Source organism: Haliotis rufescens, unplaced genomic scaffold (genome assembly GCF_023055435.1).
Source record: "Haliotis rufescens isolate VD_foot unplaced genomic scaffold, xgHalRufe1.0.p SCAF_5, whole genome shotgun sequence".
NCBI lineage: Eukaryota > Metazoa > Mollusca > Gastropoda > Lepetellida > Haliotidae > Haliotis > Haliotis rufescens.
Genome location: NW_025964223.1, coordinates 4702452 through 4726522, shown reverse-complemented (window position 1 = coordinate 4726522; position 24071 = coordinate 4702452). Strand labels below are relative to the sequence as shown.

General features: G+C 37.5%; 1 protein-coding gene across 1 annotated transcript; it reads left to right on the top strand.

Moving 5' to 3' along the window:
* Positions 1–109: 109 nt before the first annotated feature.
* On the top strand, positions 110–23615 carry LOC124133609 (monocarboxylate transporter 10-like; the record flags this gene model as incomplete). The annotated part of the gene is made up of 6 exons (XM_046498065.2): positions 110–278; positions 8709–9316; positions 9973–10339; positions 18338–18444; positions 20038–20119; positions 21504–23615. Coding segments are annotated over 6 exons (1512 nt in total), but the record flags the coding sequence as incomplete, so codon positions are not given.
* Positions 23616–24071: the final 456 nt, after the last annotated feature.

Below are 24071 nucleotides of genomic sequence, written 5' to 3'. Positions count from 1 at the left end.
AACACGGACTTAGATACATATAATGGCAGACAAGAAGAAGAAGATGGGAAAATATAAACCTACCCAGGCAGATGAACCATTGCATGCCGCCGCTGAGGGGGGGAGGGCGAGAGGGGGTGACTTCGAACAACCGGATGGGGGGTGGGGATGGGTAGTCTGCTTTACTTCAATGTGGGCAAATGGAACTGTGTTTGGCATTATAAACACGTTTGGGATTGTCTATGTTCATATGAGAGACTTGTATGCCAAAGATGACCCAGATGTATCTTTCAAAACATGTGAGTATGCATCTGATTATTTTATTAATACATGATCTACATGCATAGAATGTAGGCAAGCCTACATGCGTGTTCATCCTCCTTGTCAATTATTCAAAGTCATGTTCGACAATTGAAATCTAGGAAATGTACTACATTCAAATATCGAAGATGTCTAAAAAAAATTCTACTAGACCTATCTACTTAACTAACAGCAGGGTAGAAGTGGAATATAGTTGCCTAGTAACTATTATAAAACAATCTTTAGTTTCAACTATTTTTTAGCTAAGGTATTTACTGTATAAATATTAATAATTACTGTATATTAGGGCTGTTACGATTCACTCGCATATTCGGTGAATCAAACCGTATCCATTCATGAATTGAATTCCTTATTCGTGGTCACCAGAATCGAATATTTATAAATATGCAGTCACATGCATTTACATATCCTGACCCTTAAAATATCCATAAGAACATATTATATGCATAGATTTCTTCAAAGACAACACTCTTTTATATTTAATTTGACAGTATTTAAGTCACTAGTCATTGTCACATTTGAGCAGATACTATAGCACCTGGATAAGTGCAGTAAATAAATGTATAATAAATTAATAATTAACAAACCATATCAAATAATTTATTTTGTTTTTATTTCACTGAATATCATAAATAATACATCAACTGCTGACTTGTTATTGTATTCGTGAATAAATATTCGTATTCATTACCCTATATTCATGATACAAATCGCATTCACCTAATAGTGTATTCGTTGCAGCCCTACTGTATAAACTGTAAAACATGAAATTAACGTGAGCGTGAATTAAATGCGGAAAATGCGAGTGGTCTTTGCTCGCATTATTAAAGTTACAATCTCATTAAAATCAGATCTTTAATAAAGTTACCGTTAAACACAGATCTGCGGACTTCCCGTTACGGGTCACACCAGAACGACCTTTCATCTGACCAACCGAGCGTTGCTTAATAGATCGGGAAACAAAAGTCGGAATGTGTTTTCTATTCATGCAACCTTGAAGGTTAACACAGGGTATTCTGAACAGATGTGCAACTGATTCCGTCTAAATCATCGTCAATGAAATAAACATTTGATAGGAAGAGACTTTCCTTATCCCATGGGAAGTATTGCCATACAATCTCAGCCAACAGTTAGACATTTCAGAATTTTCTGTTGTTCAGTTTTCAAATTTTAATACGAAATTTTTCAAAGCGTTGTCAGGAATGAAAATTAACAGTTTGAAACAGGTACCGTAAAGCTCTAAAAAGTAGCTGATTCGCTAATGAAGACTTCTTGTTATTCATTTCACTGGTAAGACAAAGTTCGCAAAAAGGTTGTTCTGACGTGACCTGTATTGGGATATCCTCAGACCTTTGTTCGCAGTGGTGAGAACTAAGATCTGATTTTAATGAGATTGTGAAAGTTATGCGTTCTGATTTCTTTTCACAATATAGCTCATACTATGTAAGATAACATTAACGTAACACAATGTTGATACAAGATTGGATAACAGAATAACAAATGTTATTTAAAACATACAAAACAGATCCCCTACTGCACTATATATGTTTATCAGCAGCAGTGTGACACTATATTCATTTGAGTAAAATAAACGATTTGTGATTCAGAATATTATGTACATATTATCAGTCTGTGACCTTAGCCACAATATATATTTAGATGCTCTAGTCTAGTCAAGCATATACATATATGAAGCTATGAGAATGTAGTCTATAGACAAGTTCGGACTAGATGCTTAAAAAAAGAGGTTTTTGGCACAGACTGATTGCCTGTATTGTATGATTGAGCTTGGTAGTGTGATTCACGAATTTGCCTAATTTAACAGGTTTAATGTTCTCACTTAGTACAATGCATCACATTGTTCTGATCACATTTCCGTGTCCAAAATATATACGCAATCCTACAAACTTGTCCTGTATTATAGGTTGTATCATGTCAGGTAGATGTGACTGTTCACCAGTCTAATTACAAGACTTGACAATGACAGATTTACTCCCTAATCTTAAGACCTGTTAAATTACTTTTAGTCCATTAATCTCTGTGAATAATTGGCGATAAGTTCAGACTAAAATCTAGTGAAATGTCAGGTACAAACTGGTATGGAGTGTAGAGTTCTATTTTGTAAGATCCTAGCTTTGGCTGACTAGTTTTGAAAATCTGTTTAATCAAGGAGTTTGTATAGTCATTGAGGCAATGTGGAACACATGTTGAAACAGGCCAAGTCCAATTTGAGGGCTTCCCACAGAGCAGTTGTGACATAACCAGCCTTACATCACAAAGGTGGGGGATAGGCTGGAGCCAGTGATTAACACAACAGTCACATGTGCAGACATAACTTGATCAGAGTATCAGCAAGAAATCCACGATCTGGAATAATCTTGTTTGATGAGAGTTTCATGTGTGGGTCAATTAATTGGTCAAAGCAATAACAACCCAACCTCACCCTGGAGACCATATCCGACCCAATCAGTGTTTGACAAAAGCCATGGAGCGATATGATATGCCTGGAAGACTTTAAGTAACTTGATGTAAATACTTCACAATTTAAATCTTGTTGTTCACATGACACCAGTTTTATCACTTAGTAACCATATAGGACTCATTACTATAAAACACAGTTATAAATTCTATGACAATGTAAGCAACGTTGTGGAATTAACAGCATTGCCTTTAAACAGATCAAAGACTTATATACGATACGTCTTTGAACAGATAAAAGCCAAAGGGTAGTTTGGGATTCCAGATTCAAGTATTATATAGCAAAAACCCCAAAGAGCCCATAAAGCCCTTGATTTCTAACACCACCAAGAATAAATTAAAAGGAAATGTCAGAATTCACTTTGTGGCTGTACAGTGCAAAGGTCACTCCGATTAAAGCTGTGAAATGTTTGTGTTCCATTTAGTGTATGAAAGTTCATGTTGAATGTTATCTAGTCATTTAGAATCAAATGAACAAATAAACATGTAATATGGTTTTTATGAAGTCACAAAATTGTTGGCAGGGAGTGTTCTTTTATCATGTGTGTGTCAGACAATTTTCAATAACACAAAATGTAGAGATATATACACTTATACAGGGATGAGAATTTTCCTCAGATCTGTAAATTTCCGCGGATTTAAGTGACTACAAATTTATTAAAATCTGATGGCTTCAGGCCCCCCCCCCCCCCAAATAATGGATCATATTCCATTGAAAAGTTTCAGCTGAAAAGGAAAATATCCACTCTCCTCCCTGTATATACTAGCGCTGCAACGAATACACTATGAGGCGAATATGATTTGTATCACGAATCAAGGGTAACGAATACAAATATTAATTCACGAATACAATAACAAGTCAGCAGCTGATGTATTATTTGTTATAGTCAGTGAAGCAATAACAACATAAATTATTTGACATCGTTTGTTAATTATTAATATGTTATACATTTATATAATGCACTTATCCAGGTTCTAGTATCTGCTCAAATGTGACAATGACCAGTGACCACAATACTGTCAAATGAAATAGTATAAGAGTGTTGTCTTTTGAAGAAATTTATGCAGATCATATGTTCTTATGGATATTTTTATTTAAATGCACATTCTTGCATATACCCGGGTACATAAATTTTCGATTCTAGTGGCCATGAATAACGAATTCAATTCATGAATGAATACGGTTTGATTCACCAAATACGCGAGTGAATCGTAACAGCCCTAGTATATACTGAATGTTATTAGCAGTTTTGTGTGCTTTTTTAAGTGTACTTGTACAACCCGCACCTGAACTGGCACGAACATCTAGAAACGTGTAGTTTGAGCGATCCTATATTTCCTACTGCCACAAGGTACATGATGATGACGTCACTTCTGATGCTGGGTGACGTGACGTCATCGTGTAATGGTGCACGTACTTGGGCACTTTTATAATGTTAACAAACCTAACAGAACACTAAAATACACAGATGACAGGTGCAACAACAAAGCACATATACTGAACAAAAAATAGTAAGGGATCATGAATTTTTGTGGGGATATTTTTATGCAGTTAAGTCTTTACCACGTAAAGATATCCATAAAAATATTCAAGATCCCTAACTTTTTTTGATCATGATATGTACATAATAACATTTTATCATATAATGGATTAAGTTATCGATGCGATAAACCAATCTGATAAACCTGATATCACAATCGATAAATATGCAATTGAGGTCACTTGGCAGGAAGTGGAACTACTTTTAATCTCCATACATCGATTGACTAACGTTCCCAATAGATAGGGTTTTCAGATGTGTGAATAGTGTTGAAGACAACATGGCTTCAAATCATTTGCCATTATAGGATAAATAAGGTAGCTCACTCAAACACTGTAGACATTTCTAAACGTTATCTCATTTAAGTGCAAGTACCATCATTAGGGGTAATTACAACTTTGCAATATTGGATAGAATGTAACATTGTTAATAAAAATTCTGTATTCAAAATGCGAAAGCAGTGTGTAAATAAGGTAAATTTGCACTTTAGTCCTGTGTATCAATTTTATTTTTTTATTGTATGCAATGATATTTCGTAGGATTAACAAACATAGCAACACTTGCAGATTGAGCACTTCCTGGCAGATCCTACAGCTGATAAACATCACAAGGTGGATTAGATACATTATGTTAAGTGTTACAATATGTTACCCCAGAAATCTGTATGTAAAAGACTTATGTGTGTAACCAACAAATGGTATACAATCAGCAATTGTATTACACAGTTAACTAGGTTTACAAATCAGTACAAATTACTGAATATGGTGGCAGTTGTGATATCAAAAAGCTCAATGATAATAATATTCACCTATCCACAACAGTGGTCAAGCTTCCGAGATAGGCCTAGGCCGAACGCCAGCTTAAAAAGTGATCTTCACACGAAAGATGGTCTTGATGTAATGTGAGACAAAATGTGAGACAGGCAGGCCCCTGCTCCACTTATACAGTCTAACTAACTTCCAGCTCATCATGCCGAAGGCCTGGGTTCAATTCCCCACAAGGGCACAATGTGTGGAATATTGTTAAACACAGTGTCAAACAAACTCAACCACTCTATAACGCTTGACATCCATCCATGCTATTCCCATCTTCCTGAGGCAAGGGAGTTAGCTGACTATAAAAGTCCAGTATCCACCCTTGCCAAACTAGGCTGGTATTTCTGGAGCACCTTTAGAATACAGTACCACAACTTCTCATGAGGACGATCTCTGCTGTATGTCACATGTCTCAAAGACAAGCAACCAGTTTTTGTGAGAATCCGTCGGGCGTGAACTTGCTCCCTCGGATTTTTAGCCCGACAGCTAACCGACTGAGCTACGTCCACACTGTGAAACTAAGTGCAAATTTACCAAGTCAAGCCTACGACTTTACGAAAAGGGTCAAATAGGTGACGGACACTTACGAAGGTTATGGGTCGGCATGGTGTCTTGTGACTTTACTCTACGGACACTTACGAATGATCCCGATGCCATTTGGCATTCTCGTCCCATTCCGTAATCTACAAGATACCGAGTGGTGAGGAATGAGCCGTTTTGGCGTGAACTGAAAACAGCTCCAGGCGTCAGACGTCAGATGTCAAACTCGCGAGAACGCAAGAATGACATGGTATTTCATAATTTGTCAGGTGATTTTTGTGACAGAAAAGTGTGGTAGGGAACACTGTAAGGATGATGTGGATAATAGTAAGGAACGAGGGAGGCATGAGGATGCCTAGTGACGTCACAACAGTACTTTTGGATCAGTACTGAAATAGTGTTGCTGGTGTATGGTGAAAATGGCTTGTGTGAATGTTCCAGGACAGTTTCCAGTAACCAAAATATTCGACACAAAACCATTTCATCCTTTTTACTCAACGTTTTTGTGTGAAGAATATTAGGAGCCGCTATAGAATCTATAATAGCCACTAAACGGGAACTTAACCCTAATGAACGTAAAGGGGTGATTGATCGTAAAGGGGATCCAAGGGCTAAGGATAGAGTTCGGGGTAACCTACTGTAACACTGGCGATATTTTGATGTGTTCAGCGCTAATATAATAATATCCCTATTAAACTGCATTCTTGTGCATAATAATGAAAATTAATGAACCAAAAAAGTAATATATGTATATTAGTTCCCATTTATAACCATTTTAGCCACTTGAATTACGAGAAAAACGAAATAAAAAATATATGAAAAATAAAAGTGCTTTCGTAAACTAGCACTTGCTATAAAATGTGCCGCCGCAGGCTATATTTAGTAAACAAATATTCAAAACTCTCAACACCGCTGGGCGTATTCAATGACATTGCGTGTGGAGATGATAGATCACTGGGAGGATCTTATGCACACTCAATGCCCCCTTACATCACAGGGCATTGTTTCACCTGTGTGACTGGCAACAAAATACTACAAATTACGTCATAGGGTATTGTCACGTGTTAGCTAGTATGTGGTACTGTCTTCTAAAGGTAGGACGAATTTCTGGGCTCAATCATAGCGCCACCAGTGGCTTTTACAAGTTATGTCCCTCCTACACCCTCCCCCCATCAGATTCCACCTCTCATATCACTTGTATTTGCTTCCAACAAAATCAAATCTATATTGTAATAAAAGGGGTGTTACTACACGTGGTGCATCAAATCACGTGAGCACCTTCATTAAAAACATGAAAAGATTTGACAAATATCTGTTGAAGCTAAGTTGACAGTACACATGCATTGCAGATCCTGCAATCAACCAAAATCTATACGGCAGTTTACAAATCCGATGCTGATTTCGTTACGCGATTTTGATTGGACTATCCATAGACTCGTTAGTCCAGCCAAAATATAACTCCATAATTCCAGCCAAGTCGGTTAATTCCCTTGCCTCAGGAAGATGTGCTATTCCAGAAGTTTACACATAATTCGAGCATCTATATGTAATAACTTCCTCACCACAGCTTACATTCAATAGTACAACTAATCAGTGGTCAAATACAATGCAATGAACTTCTACTGAATCTCAACAGAAACAATGTAATACACTTAGTAAAATAGTTGTTTAACAATATATTACACTGCAATGTGACCATTAGAACCAAGTCTTCATATCAGGCAGTGAAAACATTTGTCACTCAACGCTGCATCGTTGTGCCGGTACCTTTAGACCACGCTGAAAAATAGTTTTGTCTTGGAGTCCGATTATAGAGAGTGTGATTTCAGCACTTTCACTTAGACATTTAAATACATTTTCACAATTTTTTTCTCTTTGGAAATTGACTTAATGTATCTAGGAAAACTAATATTTGTAACAAACCACAGTCAATTTGTTCATGTCACTTTCACTTTAAATGAAATTCAATCTTGAATATTGATTAGTTTAAGAATGACATTATTATGTATATCATAAAGAGATTATAACACACTTTTCATATAATAAAAAGAATACAATATAATACTATCCAAATATATCATACTAATTTATATAATAAAGAAATTGATACCTTTGTGTGTTTCAGAATCAAATATCAAAGTATATATTTTAACTCAGAGATACATTTTAAGTCGCAATTACAAGGGATGGTGAATCATCCCTCCGTGTTAGGTAGGGAAAATTTGTGTTTCAAGGTTTTACATTTGTATTGAAAAAAATAGAATTTCCAGTAGACAACTATAAAAAAAGTATATAATCATGATAATAAATAGGATATTCCGTGTGTCTTGCGAAATATCATGTTTCTCTCATCTCTTGATGGGGGAATGGAGATATTTCCCCCGTCACACTATGAGAGAAACATGATGTTTCACTCGACACATGAAATATCCTCTATGTTTTCAGTGATCCATTCATATATAACTGGTACCACTACTTTGCCCTTTACTTTTACACCCAACAGAATCTGTTTCAGCAGATAATCAAGACTGCATGGTTATTCTTTTGCATTGATGTTTAATATTCACTAGTTTGCCTACATCACAAGTACCGTATTCGACATAATAAGCGCCCGGCTCTAATAAGCGCCCACGGCGACATTTGCTAAGATATTGGCTAGTGAACAATCCCAATTAGCACCCCTTCCGATTGATCAATGTACACAAGACTGATTTATTCGCGTATAATACGCACTTGTGTGTTATATGCACCCTTAATTATGGGCAGTTAAATTCTGGAAAAATATATCTGTCGTATATAAACATTTCAGGTTGTCAGCATAAACCGCGAAATTTATCTTTCAACAAAAACATTTCAACAAAATAACATTCTAATAAGAGCCCTCTATTTCTAATTTTGAGAGCGCCCTGGGCGCTTATTACGTCGAATACGGTATTTGTTACCATTATCTGGTAAGTGCCGAAGAAAATGAATCCTTTTACCAATAACCCTAGCTTTTATACCCTACATTCACATCTGTGCTATTGTTTTCCAGCGTGGGTCGGTTCGGTGTGCACAGGTACAACATTCATCATGTGTATGTTTGCAAGTATTGTCAGTGACAGACTCGGAATCAGAAAGACAGCCATGTTTGGTGGATTTCTTGGATTCATTGGTTTGCTGTCAAGTGCCTTTGTGAACCAGTTACAACTCCTTTATCTTACGTATGGAATACTCCTAGGAGTCGGATCCTCGTGTTCCTATGCACCATCACTTGTCATCCTTGGACATTACTTTAAAAAGCATATGGGCCTGGTGAATGGACTAGTCACCTTTGGAAGTTCCATGTTCACGATAGGCCTCTCCCTGTGCCTCCCCGTCATGTTGAAAGAAGTTGGACTTCGCTATACATTCATCTTCTTAGGAGGACTGAACTTTTTGTTGATATTCTGTGCCATAACATGGAAGCCCTTGATAAAGAGGGAGTCCAACCTGGCAAGTCTTGCTCTTTCAAAGGAAAGCATTGTTGAACATGTTAATGACTGTTGTTCATGGACAAAGAAGTTCCTCAATGTGAATATTTGGAAAAATAAGGGATACGTTGTTTGGGCATTTTCAAATGGTGTTTCTCTTTTTGGATATTTTGTACCATTTGTACATTTGGTAAGTGGAAAGACTTTTGTTCCTTAAATAATTTGTAACATAATGCTAGATACAGTCGAACCTCACTGTGTTGAACTTGGATGTGTCAAATTGTCCCGGTTGTCTTGAACTCAATGGGAGTATCCAAATTAAGCCTAACATTGTCCTGTCTCGAACCCGTGATAACTCTAACTTTTTTCCAGGTCCCCACGGGTTCGACAGAATGTGGTTCGACTGTATATATTTAGAATATGAGGAAAAACCAAATACTGTATGGCACCCTGTTTCTGGGTTAGAATGGGTCCCCAGCAACCTATGCTAGCCGTAAGAGGTGACTTACTGGGTTTAGTGGTCAAGGTCGGCAACACAGCTGAGGGCTATTGGTCTGGTCTATGGAAAGACTTGTTTATTTACAGGCTGCCTTCCTGTAGCTTGAATAATGCTGAGTGCAGCGTTAAACAAAAACAATAAATAAAAAACCTGTATGTATGGCAGTATATGATATAAGTTCTTATCCATCAATCTGGATAGTTCCATTATCAGTGACGTTATACAGCCCTTGAGTCATTGTCAAGAAGGGTCCAGATGAAGAAGATTTTACTGTAAATGATCGTAATTTATATAAAGATAAAAAATTCATATAATATTTTCTGACATATTGTCATCATCTGTTGCAGGTAAAACACACCAATGACCGATTCCCCAGTTATAATGGCAGCTTGTTGGTCATGTGCATGAGCATCACTTCAGGGGTGGGCAGAATTTTGTTTGGGAAGGTCGCCGACTTTGCCTGGGTCAACCGAATAAGAATGCAACAGTTTGCTTTTCTTATTCTGGGTGTGACAACCATGTGCATTCCATTTGCCAACAACTTTCCAAGTCTCATCGCCATCACCCTGGTCATGGGCATCTGTGACGGTATATTCATCTGCCTCCTTGGACCAATTGCCTTTGATCTTGTGGGTCCCACCGGTGCCTCACAAGCCCTCGGCTTCCTCTTTGGGATATTCAGTCTTCCAATGACAGTTGGGCCCCCCATTGCTGGTAAGATAATACTTACACAGAACTTATTCCAGGTAAGGCAGTTTCCAAATGGTTAATTTTTCAGCTACTCATGGGCCATGGCGGTGCACTGTCTGTTCCTGCACATTCTGGAAAGCTCTTTCATTGAGCAGATGTAGAGCTATGCTGATCTTATTAAGAAGGGGCAATTTGATTGGTTAATTTCAAACCCATGAGTGAGAGAAATTCTGTGTTAAGTTGGTAATAAGAGACAGCGATAGAAACTAACAGTTTTAGCCCACTAATCTTTATACTGATAACATATAGCAAAACCCTTAAAAAGGGCAAATTTCAACTTGTCTTTAGGATACCTTTGCTGTTGGGCAGTTTGGCAAGCACTATAGGACTAGTGCTAATTTCTAACGCTAAAGAGAGATGGTGATGTCACTTCCAACACAAAGCCATGATGATGAATTTGTCCAGGGCATTTATAATAGAAAGGTGATATAAACAACTGGATAATCAATGACGGTGTATACTCTGTGTATACTCCTGTAGTCCTTGCCAAACTGCCAATTAGTTAAGGTTTCACAAGGACTTTGGTCCTTGCCACTTGAAAGAGAATCACGAAATATTGAAATATCACGATGATTATTTCAAGAAGATGGCTTCATGTGTACAAATTCTTATGAGGGGAAAACAAGCCCTTCCACTGATAAGGAATTGTACTTACAGTAATGCCATAACTATCGAAGTGCGCTTTTCATGAATTGTCATGTTACTAGCAATAAAAATCATCATTCAGTTTTGATTACGTGGTTACAATCTGGATACGAATCGACACTCAGGTGACTGTGAGCTGTTATATTAAGCAGTTTGTACTGGCAATGTACGTTCGCTGCACATGCAGCTAAATATAGCGTAAATATAGTCACCTGACTGCCAGAGTGTACCCATATCGTAATCACATGATCAAGACTCATTGATAATATTTATCGCTAGTAAACTGGATATTTTTTGAAAAGTGCACTTTGCATTTTTTGTCATCACTGTTAGTAATATTTATTATCGACGGAATGGCTTGATTTCACTTCATCAGTATTAGCAAACATGCAGGTATCTTCATTGATTAATAATCACGATATTTTGTGATTCTTTTTTTCTATTGCTGTTGAACATTTTGTGGACCAATCACAATTTTTCAGTAGTGCAGACCATGGAGAATTATTTTAATAGGCCTGGAACGCATTGCGACTGCATGTGCTCACTTGGGGTATATCATCGTAAGGCCACTGCTGTGTAGCATTTATGATTCTCATATCCTACACAACTCGTTTTAGTCACTAGTCCTTGATATATGTTGGAAACCTTTTGAAAGAACAAGGTATGCTATCCTTTTTCTGGATAGTGAAAACCTTTACAAATCATCATGAAAGTTATCATATTTTTTCATTTGAACGAGAAAAATGATTTGTTTATTTCAACATTTGCGTGTCTTGAACTAAACAACACTAAATGTTTATGTAAGGCTTAATTGTATTAAACAGTCTGATTTTAGAGATATTCAGAAAAGAAATTCTATATGTATTTGAACATCAGCAACTCTTTTACCCCAAACTAAATTTCTTAGGATATGTAACTAAAATCAGTATAAAATATGGTAAGAATCTCATCTTGGTTCGGATACTAAAACGATTTTCATTTGATGTTAATGAGAATTTTTTCCCCCTCATTTTAGTCATACTTATATAATATTTTCTAAAGTTTCAATTACAACAAAGAAAACAGGCTAGTTGTCCGCCTTTTGAATATATGATTATGAGATCATTTTTATATCAATATTTCAATTTTTTTCCCCATGCAGAACGGGTGACTAACCCTTCGCCCCCCACCTCCTTCCACATATTAATAATCATTTCAACGTTTAATTAGTTAACTAAATCATTTGTTTGATATGTTTTTAAATAAAGAATAAAGAACCGCAAATTTATTCCAAATTATTTTTGTATTTTATGTAAAAAAACATCCCCTACCCACCCCCTTTTCCAAGAACCCTAACAAATCAAGATATTGAGTGGTACAATTAATTTTCGCTTTGACACAAGCTAAATGGTCAGAGTGGGCCTAATGAAATCACTCTCAAAGTGTAACAATTATTGATATATATCACAGGATGTGAACATCTAAAATAGATCATGAGTTCAGAGTTATGAGTTATTCAAATGTAGGACAATAAAATGTCTTTCAATACAATCATATATAAGTCACTGCTGTGAACAATCCAGGACATTAGAGGTCACTAGTACAAGTGTTGTAAAAGCGTCAGGCAGACTGAGATATCATATTTTGACACCCATTGCAACCCTTGATCAGGTGACTGATATTTCTGATTACAATCACTTGAGATAAATATCTAGGATGCTGTGGTGTATATTACATGGTTTTGCTAAGATCATTTAAGAAATATTTTAGATATCAATTTTGTATGTATAGCAGATAGATAGGATTAAACATGTTAAATAGGCCATGTGTCTTCATTAAATCTATGACTGAGGGTTAAACATCCTGAGATTATGTCTTATGTTCAGTTAGAATATAGGTTACACTGTTGTACAGTGTTGCACACTCAGGGATGCAAATTAGCCGTCTAGCTGAGTCACTTCAGAAAGTACATGTTGCACATGGGGCCAAGCTTACAGCACATGCGACAGTTTACTGGACAGCCAGACTATACACAGTCTCGTGCATTGTGAAACTAGACTTGTCCAAAGCCGTACATATTGCCAAGCTAGGGTACTTTTGTGTATACAGAAAGGTACCTGAGGTACACGTGTGTATACAGAAGGTACCTGGGGTATATGTGTGTATACAGAAAGGTACCTGGGGTATACATGTGTATGAAGAAAGGAACCTGGGGTATACATGTGTATGAAGAAAGGTACCTGGGGTATACATGTGTAGATAGAAAGGTACCTGGAGTATACATGTGCATACAGAAAGGTACCTGGGGTATACATGTGTATACAGAAAGGTACCTGGGGAATACATGTGTATACAGAAAGGTACCTGGGGTACAAGTGTGTATATAGAAAGGTGCTTTGGATACACATGTGTATACAGAAGGTACCTGGGGTATATGTGTGTATATAGAAAGGTACCTGGGAAATACATGTGTATACAGAAAGGTACCTCGGTTATACATGTGGATACAGAAAGGTACCATGGATATACATGTGTATACAGAAAGGTACCTGGGGTATACATGTGTATACAGAAAGGTACCTTGGTTATACATGTGTATAGACAAAGGTACCTGGGGTATACATGTGTGTACAGAAAAGTACCTGGGTCACACTGGTGTATACAGAAAGGTACCTGGGGTACACTTGCGTATACCGAAAGGTACCTGGGTTATACATGTGTATATAGAAAGGTACCTTGGTTATACATGTGTATATAGAAAGGTACCTGGGATATAGATGTGCATAGACAAAGGTACCTGGGGTACACTTGTGTATAGAGAAAGGTACCTGGGGAATACATGTGTATACAGAAAGGTACCTGGGGTACAAGTGTGTATATAGAAAGGTGCTTGGGATACACTTGTGTATACAGAAAGGTACTTGGGGTATATGTGTGTATACAGAAAAGTACCTGGAGTATACATGTGTAAACTCCTAATTTATGTGTCATAAAAGTTGAACAAAGAACAACAAACATTTTGCGTATGCTATATTTAATGAATTTGTAAGCGTGCGCCATTACGATCTGTCATAAATTAACTATCGCGATAATACAGCGTACCACCCTACACGGTCACTTGATCTCGTGGATGTTACCACGTTCTGAAGTGTACCCTTGATGTGCCTGGCTATTTTTGTAGTTTGACACGAGGTCGTGATGTTTTCGACCAATCATCAAGCTAAAAGAATTACGAATGTATCCGAGTGGCTTAATATGCAGCACCTGATAGGCTGAAGCAAACTTACGGACCATAGGGAACATTAAAATATGCAAATCGAAAATAGATATAGGTCAAGAAACCGGTTTGGGTATTTGTCATAAGAAGGGAGAGAATAATGAAAATGGTTTGGTTTAGCAAACGGAAGTTTTAATCAACATGCTTCGCTGTCTTGTTTGGCAATAAATACCTTTACGCAAATACTTATGGCTTTGATTTCAATAACAGTGGCCATTTGATACGAAATTCCGTATTTAATAATGGTCCAGTCACTGCGTCCACGAAACCCACACATGTTACGCAGGTGCATTCAAACTCATATATGTGCATCTAGATGCAAAAACGCGCAATCAAGACTAAATTTCCCTGGTGCGTATCAGAAGACATGTCAACTATCAATATCTAGTTCTTATGTCCATTAAAATGCTTTTATCCATGATTGAATCAATGAGTGAAACTAATTAGTTTTAATTAAGACATCACTTGGAGGCTGCTGACCAGAGTACTGTGCCCCAGGGGTTCAATAAATATGCCGGGATAATTCTACGGTGTGGCCTTGTGCTTTTAGCCCCTAAATAGGAAAAAAGGCCCATATTTTCTAATACAATGGGGCATTTTAACATTGTGCTGTATGGGCGTACCTCCAGAATATTTGAAATTTTCATATCAAGGGCTCATATCAGAAAATTCCTGGAGTGGACACTGAATATAGGTAACTACAAAGGTTATGACATATGTTTCTAGGTATGCCCCGAGTGCGAAATCAGCAACACTGGAAGTGCTTGTTAAATCTCCAACATCATCATCATCATCATAAATTAGTTAACAAGTGCTAGCGTTGGTCAAAAAAAGGTAAAGTTTGGCTATACCTTGGTCAAAGCATTGTTATTTAGCGAGCGTAGCCTTACAACTGAACAATGTAGGTTCAAGAGCAGGAATCTTATCGTATTGGTACTGGCTAACTTCACACATTGTATGTAGGATTAAATCTGGATGAACAAGGGAGCATAGGTGAAGCAGTGATCTAAGGTAATTCGCTGTGCCAGGAACCTATGAAGTTAGGTTCGAATGCAAGATATTCCTTCATAATATATTGTTTCTAGCTTTGTCAGCACCATACTTTTCTCATGTGAGGTGATGTTTATTTTTCTCAGATTGATAATAAATTCAGCAAGTTTTTATGTGACTGACTGAGTATGGTTTTAATGCCGCTTTTAGCAATATTCCAGCAATACAGCGGTAGAAACTAATATTTTGGTCCACTAGTCCTTATAATGATAATATATAGCAAAACCATTAAAAATGGCAAATATCTACTAGTCCTTATGATACCTTAACTATTGGGCAGTTTTGCAAGGACTATAGGACTAGTGCCAATTTCTAACCTTGCAATATCACAGAAATTAGCTTCGCACATTGTACCCTTGTCGGGAATCGAACCCAGGTCTTCGGCGTGATGAGCGAACACTTTAACCACTAGGCTATCCGACCACCCTGTATTTATGTGAAAATCAGGATCCTTTTTAACCTAATTTTGTTTTTCGAACAATAATAAACAACAGCCACTTTTGTTCCAAATCACAATAATATTTTATTTCATTCACAATCATATTACAAGAATGATGTTATTTAGTTTGTTTAAGTCGTTAGATAGCATAGTGTACAGGTACATGTTGACACTATGTACACTAAGTAACAATGGGTACCTTAAATCACTTGTAAGTGCTGAACATGCTAAATAATGCTGACTAAGTGAAATTGAACAATTGTGAGTGTATCTAGCCCGCCCACCAGTGGGTCGCCTGATCACATTAGGCTGGGACGAGTCCAAATTTACTACCCAGGTACCCGCCCCCCAATTACCCTACCCTACTCTACCCGGGTACCCACTGGAGGTCTCAGGAGATGTCTCAAAATGTCCAATTGGGAACATTTTTAGCATAGCCCTGGCAAAATGTATTTAGATACATGTATTAAACATTCTGGTCATGCATACACTGAAGTTGACTTAAGTTATATCTTTTTCAACCATATGAAAAAACAGAAGGAATGGGTGCATAGTCAGAAAGAAAAGAGAACATTAATGACTTGTAGTGTAACCATAGAGTTCCAGATAGTTTTAGTGATTAGACAATATATCACATGACTAACCACGGGTTCGGGTAGTCCTGTGGCTGCCAGAATCCTACTCAGTACCCACCCGACCAAGGTACTGAGCTACCCATCCCAGCCCTAGACCACATGTGTCCAAATTTGAATGCATGACCTTGCTCTTGAACATTATCCAATCACATGTTTCAAGCATTTGACAGCAAGCGACAGTGAGTATAATTATGTATGTCGTTGAATTTTCACAGTGTGTGAGTTGGCTTACCGGTATCAATCAGCTGCCTCCTTGATACAAAACTCACCCAATCTCCCTCATACACTTGAGATGGTGTATTGTGTACTCTATTATGTAAAATACCCTTCAGGGGTTCCAAAATCCCATTGCCGAACTCCCAGGACAAGTGAATTCAATTCGGGCAAGCTAACTTTGCTGTTACTGCTTGTTGTGCATGAGCAAGGGGATCATTTGTAGGTCAACAAATCTGTGCTAAAATACACATTTTAGTTATGTTATAACAGTATCTGGTTATACAGGTTACACACAACCAAATGTTTTCCCATAGACTTCTATAGTAATGTTATATATTTTTTTTTAAATAACTAAGCATTCAACAGCTATTACCTGTACGTGTGTGCACAGTTTGGCCTTAGAGCAGCAATAAAAAATTAAAAAATGACTAGCTTAGCCAGCTCCTTTTCCGAGTACAGGAAGCTAAACACACCACCCCCAGTTTCGCACCAAATGTCACCTACTTGAAAATAGCTGTGGTCACATTCAGCATAAGTCATCATGTTGAAAAAGACAGTACTAAATATAGAAAAACATGGTCAGTTTTAATAACTGGATGGATGTACATTTGAAAGACATAAAAATCTTACAGAATATCCTCCAATCACAGCCTGCAGATATCTCTCGATCTGCACTGAATGCTCCCTACGAAAACCGCATTGTCCAAACTGGTTCTGATTTGGTGTAGTAGAACCTGTAGGGTGTTCAATGCTTCTATCAGTATCAGGCTTGATATTTTTTATCTTTTTCAATGATTTTATTCAATATTGCATTGAATATTGTTTTAATTACTTTCCGCGAATTGTTTGTGGAACTGATTGGTTCATCGCAGCAACTCACCCTTATTTACTGTAACCATGATCTGAATAATGCCTTGAAACCTTGGTTGTCAGAGAATGAATACATGTACAGTGTTAGAAACTAACAGTCCACCTTATGATGATAACATATAGCAAAATACTCAAAAAGGGAGCATTTCTACTACATGCAGTCCTATATAACAGCACTATTTGGCACTAGTCCTGTAGTCCTTGCCAAACTGCCCAGTAGTTAAGGTATCATAAGGACTGGTAGACATTTGTCATTTTTAAGGGTTTTGCTATATGTTATTATAAGGACTAGTGGTTCAAACCGTTAGTTTCTACCGCTGATAATGATTCTGTTTTACATTTCATAACTTAGGCCTTTAAGGTGTGTCTAAATATACCCTTTGATATTTGAATGTGAACAATTAAACATCCCTCACCTACTGGAAGGAAATATTTAATGTGTGTAATATGCCTAACTAAAGTAAACCTTCAATATGTTGCAGGGAATGAGTTGGGTTTCATGTCGCCTTGAACTGTATATATGTCACAGCAAGTCAACTTTATATTCAAATAAAATAGGAAAATAAAACTAAAGGATGTTGTTATGGTGCCAACAAGTCAAGCATTATGATCAGGGTGACTTTAGGGTTTGAACCCTCGGCGGATTTTGACGCCTTTGACCACTGGGCCGCCCTGAATATTGCCTCCACAATATATACTGAACAAAAAAAAGTAAGAGATCAGGACTAGTTTGGGGGATATTTGTATGAAAATACTACAGCCTCACATGATTTGTGTTCATTATATCATGCCTGTTTGATAATTGTGAAGGGAATTTGGCGCATTACAAAAATGTGCTTGTGTTTCCACAGGTCTCCTGTATGATCACCTTGGTTCCTACAACATAGCATTCCACTGTGCAGGTGCCCCTCCCATTATTGGGGCCATCATCATGTTCCTCATTCCACGCACCAAACAGGTAAGTCCTTTATCTTTTGTTTAACCTTCAGTGGGACATGAGCTTCACATTTTGCAATTTTGGGCTCAACTGACGAGTGACCTTATGTCATGGATTGTTTGTCCGGCATCAGTGTGTCATCCAGCATCCCAAGTTGTTGCCACAAATGATGACAGACCTATTGACATGGCCATTACTTGGTCATTTTAATACAAAACCACCTTGATCTATGTTTACCTTCAGTTGGGGTTTACTTGCTAAATGTTTACCTTCAGTTGGGGTTTATTTGATAAATGTTTACCTTCAGTGGGGGTTTACTTTCTAAGTGCTTGCTTTCAGTGGAGGTTTAAATGCTAAATGTTTACCTTCATTAGGGATTTACTTGCTAAATGTTTACCTTCAGTTGGGGGTTTAATTGCTAAATGTTTACCTTCATTAGGGATTTACTTGCTAAATGTTTACCTTCAGTTGGGAGTTTAATTGCTAAATGTTTACCTTCAGTTGGGGGTTTAATTGCTAAACGTTTACCTTCAGTGGGGGTTTACTTTCTAAGTGCTTGCTTTCAGTGGAGGTTCAAATGCTAAATGTTTACCTTCAGTGGGGATTTACTTGCTAAATGTTTACCTTCAGTGGGGATTTACTTGCTAAATGTTTACCTTCAGTTGGGGTTTACTTGCTAAATGTTTACCTTCAGTGGGGGTTTACTTGCTAAATGTTTACCTTCAGTGGGGGTTTACTTTCTAAGTGTTTGCTTTCAGTGGAGGTTCAAATGCTAAATGTTTACCTTCAGTGGGGATTTACTTACTAAATGTTTACCTTCAGTGGAGGTTCAAATGCTAAATGTTTACCTTCAGTGGGGGTTTACTTGCTAAATGTTTACCTTCAGTGGGGGTTTACTTTCTAAGTGTTTGCTTTCAGTGGAGGTTCAAATGCTAAATGTTTCCCTTCAGTGGGGATTTACTTACTAAATGTTTACCTTCAGTGGAGGTTCAAATGCTAAATGTTTACCTTCAGTGGGGGTTTACTTGCTAAATGTTTACCTTCAGTTGGGGTTTACTTGCTAAATGTTTACCTTCAGTGGGGATTTACTTGCTAAATGTTTACCTTCAGTTGGCGTTTACTTGATAAATGTTTACCATCAGTGGGGGTTTACTTGCTAAGTGTTTGCTTTCAGTGGGGGTTTACTTGCTAAGTGTTTGCTTTCAGTGGGGGTTTACTTGCTAAATGTTTACCTTCAGTTGGGGTTTACTTGCAAAATGTTTACCTTCAGTGGGGGTTTAAATGCTAAATTTATACCTTCAGTGGGTTTTTTTGCAAAATGTTTACTTTAAGTTGGGGTTTACTTGACATTCAGACATGGATATTAATCAAGTCATGAATACCATCATGAATAATTTACACAATATCGTAATTATTAAACAAGACATTGTGAGTATATTATCATTAGAATATACAACTTACACACTATCTGTACCACACAATATTATTCTGTTTCTCATTTGATAGACAATGGTGACAGCCTGCCTGTGATGCCCTTCAGCTTTGGGAGACGAGGGCAGATCCTGAATGTCACAGTGCTCTCATTCAAACTGATATGCATTTTTATCGTTTCAGACATACCCTGGTGTTACTGACACACAAGAATTTGCTGCAGTGTCTCAACAAAACATTTTTGATGGACCAGATAACAACTATGGTAAATAAAAAAATACAATTTCTTTTGAACTGAAATACCGTATTTGATGTAAATTGAACACAGTTTCCAAGGAGGGGATTATCAAGGACTACATGTTCCATTTTGTTTCCACTGCGTTTAGATGCTGAATCCCTTATTGTATGAAAGTTATACAAACTAGCTGTTGGGAGTAGGTTTTGAATAAGTGGCACATGATCAGTACATGTAGGTATTGATGATGATGATGCCGGATGATGTCTGATCACTTATGCATTTCTCACTGTAAGTTTAAATTTGTCAAGTAGTGCGTAATTTTGTAATCATTGAATGTCAGTTATAAGGTTTTGGTCTGTAAGTGAAAGCTACAAAACAATTTCTGTGATCATAACATGTCTCCGCTAAAAGCAGTCCATTTACGATACTGACTGTTACACATGTGTTTAGAAATGACTGTTTACTCATGTTAACAGGTGTTCATTCACAAGTTAAGAAAACTGTAGGCTATTTTTCGTGAATGAAATATTGCAGTTATTATTAGAAGTTGATCATACACACTGACTAAATAACTTCACTGGTCGCTAAAGTCCATCTATAGATCCAAAGGGTGCAGTTTGCATCCCCTTGTTAAAACATGCTCAGTGTCTTGAGTATAGAAAACATATAACTGGAACATTTGGGGACTTGTCTTCAACAAAAATTAAAACAACCAAATGCAATTTGTTTTTCAAATTATATGCATTTGTCTAGCAAGTCACACCTGTAAAGTGACTGCATATCAAACCCTTTGAATAAGTGAATGCATTTGCGTGTAAAAATGTACCTGCAACGACGGACTGACTTTACCTCTACCAGCAAAAATTGATATTTTCTATTCTAAAGTTTGGATATTATGCAGGGAATTATTGGTAGAAATTAACATGAGACATTTACTAGCCTGAATAGGGACAATATGTGAGGACACCTCAAAGATTTAACACAATGAATCAGAGAAGCAGGTAGTAGCAATTTCAATTCCTGCAGAATTCACATATTGGCTAGAAATTGAGCATCCTAGTAATTGTATCGCTGAAACCAGGCAATACTCAGCTTTAATGAAATACTTGTATACATCCGTGTTCCGGGGTAGAATAGGTCTTCAGCTACCCATGCATGCCGTAAAAGGCGATTACACTTGTCGTAACAGGGATTGGGTGGTCAGGTTGCTGACTTAGTTGATGCATGTCATCGTACCCCAATTATGTGGATCGATGCTCATGATATCAATCACTTGATTGTCTGGTCCAGACTCAATGATTTATAGACCGCCGTCATATAGCTGTAATATTGCTGAGTGCGGCGTTAAACAACAAACATACCAAACCAAACCAACTTGTGTACATCACTGATGGTCCTGCTGTTCTTTCAGATGATGAAGTCACAGTAAATGGAAAGGGTCCATCAGCCACAGAGATGATTGTTGTTGAGGGCCATGATCTACTGGAAGAATTTGCTGCCAGCTCGGAGAAGCAGGCGTTATACAAAGAGGAAGTGAAAGCAGAGTTATCTACCCCTGATGATGCACATGATGATGGGATTCGGGCATAACACTGTTTGTTGTAAATATGCATCACCGACGAAGGTCATGATTACTATGCAAGTGATATAAGGAATCAAAATTTGAGACTGTGATCAATACAAATGTGATGTATTTTTGTTAAATGAACGATTAAAGTTTGTTATCTTTATCTCAAGGCATAATTTATTTCCTTGCATATATTGTATTGATAGCAAACTGCATCTAAGTAGTCATTTTAAAAGTCAACACAACTCTCTGTGAAATAAAATGTAGTGCCAGTTTAAATCTGTAATGAAAACTATGTGTACACATTTGTTTGTTGTTTGTTTCTGTTGTACAAGATAAATTTCTTTTACAACCTTGGCCCTCTTTAAACTGACTGAGCATTAAGGTGGACATAATTCTGATTCAATACAATCTCATTTAGATCAGATTTGTCTTACTCCGATATGATACTCGCCTGAATAGCTTCAAAATTGCTGATGCGGCAAGCAATCTTCACTCACTCCCGATATGATACCTCTCTGTGTGAAGACCTCCATAGGACGTCGTGTCACGTCAGGCGAACTTACACAGCCAATCAGTCTTGAAACTTCTAAATTCTCGGTGTGAGTGAGCAAAGCATTTAGAGTTAAGCGTGTCTGATTTCTGTCTCTTAAAAAGGAATATAATTGGGGAGTTCAGATTATATAAGAATAAAGTGAGTGAGTGAGTATGGTTTACCGCCGCCTCTAGCAATATTCCAGCAACATCACGGCGGGGGACACCAGAAATGGGCTTCACACATTGTACCCATGTCGGGAATCGAACCCGGGTCTTCAGCGTGACGAGCGAAGCGAAGGCTTTTAACACTAGGCTACCCGACCGCCCAGTAAAAGAATAAAGCTGCACAATGATATTGTTGTGGATATTCTATTCACCATGTCATTTCTCAGTGCCATGACATGTACACCAGAAGGGTGTACTGTTGATGGTATATTTGTGTTGTGTAATGGTTATCATTTGTGAATATCAAAAATGACCAAATTGAGGTGGCAAAGAAATAAAGCTGAATCGTTTTAGAAAATTCAGACATCTGACTGGCTCTAGAACCATGCATCGTTCATTTGACGTGACCTATGGCGGTGTCCTCAGAAGTTCATGCAGAAGGTTATCGCATTGGAGTAAAAGATGTGATTTTAATGAGATTGAATACTATAGCAGGAGATAGAATAGATTATTGCAAGAGGGCCTAGATTGTATCAGAACATATATTTAGGGCTTGAATGAATAGCATTGAGTTTGAAGAAAGTCATTTTTTAACTGTTGTGTGAAATGAATAATTTCCAGTTGAATGTGTGATGATGAGAGTGAATGTACACTTGCTTGTGTAGGTTGTATAAACATATGTAACATATATGTAACATATTTAATCATTTACCACATGCTACAGTTCATGCAGACATCAGGTTCTTCATCTGAAGTCAGATGGTGCTGGCATTTGTGATTTTGATTATTTATTTCATCACAGTACATAACCTGTATATCCATCCTCTGTTTTCCAGTGTCTTATGTCTCAATTCTGACAGTTACCCAGGATGCTTTTGCTACCATGGCTTCCTATTCAGTCCATTTTGAACCGAACATCATTAAAAGTAGCAGTCTAATCAAATTACACAGAGGAGTGAGAGAAATGATATGAGAAAGGAGAAAGTGATCTGTTTGTGATATGGAAAAAGAGATGGTGACATCACTTCTGAAACAGAGCTTATGCAGGGTTAGACCTGAATGCCCGCAAGCCGAGGGTTAGTACAAATTCCAGCAGGCTAATACAACTTTCCCAATTTCCTCTTTGTCATAGCGACCCATGCTTGCCGAAAAAGGTGACTATGCTTGTCATAAAAGGTGACTAACGGGATTGGGTGGTCAGGCTTGCTGGCTTGGTTGATGCTTGTCACTGAACCCAATTGCGTGGATCGATGCTCATGATATCACGTAAAACAACAAACAAAGTCATTGTTTTAGCATTACAAGGGCATTTTATCTTTATCTGGGCTAGAAAAGCTTTTGAATTTAGTTCTAACCCTGATTATGTGGAGAATGTGTCAGACCGCCGTCATATAGCTGGAATATTGTCGAGTGTGGCGTAAAACAACAAAGAAAGTCATTGTTTTAGCATTACAAGGGCATTTTATCTTTATCTGGGCTAGAAAAGCTTTTGAATTTAGTTCTAACCCTGATTATGTAGAGAATGTGTCAGACAGCCGTCATATAGCTGGAATATTGCTGAGTGTGGCGTAAAACAACAAAGAAAGTCATTGTTTTAGCATTACCAGGGCATTTTATCTTTATCTGGGCTAGAAAAGCTTTTGAGTATAGTTCTAACCCTGATTATGTGACCGCCATCATATAGCTGGAATATTGCTGAGTGTGGCGTAA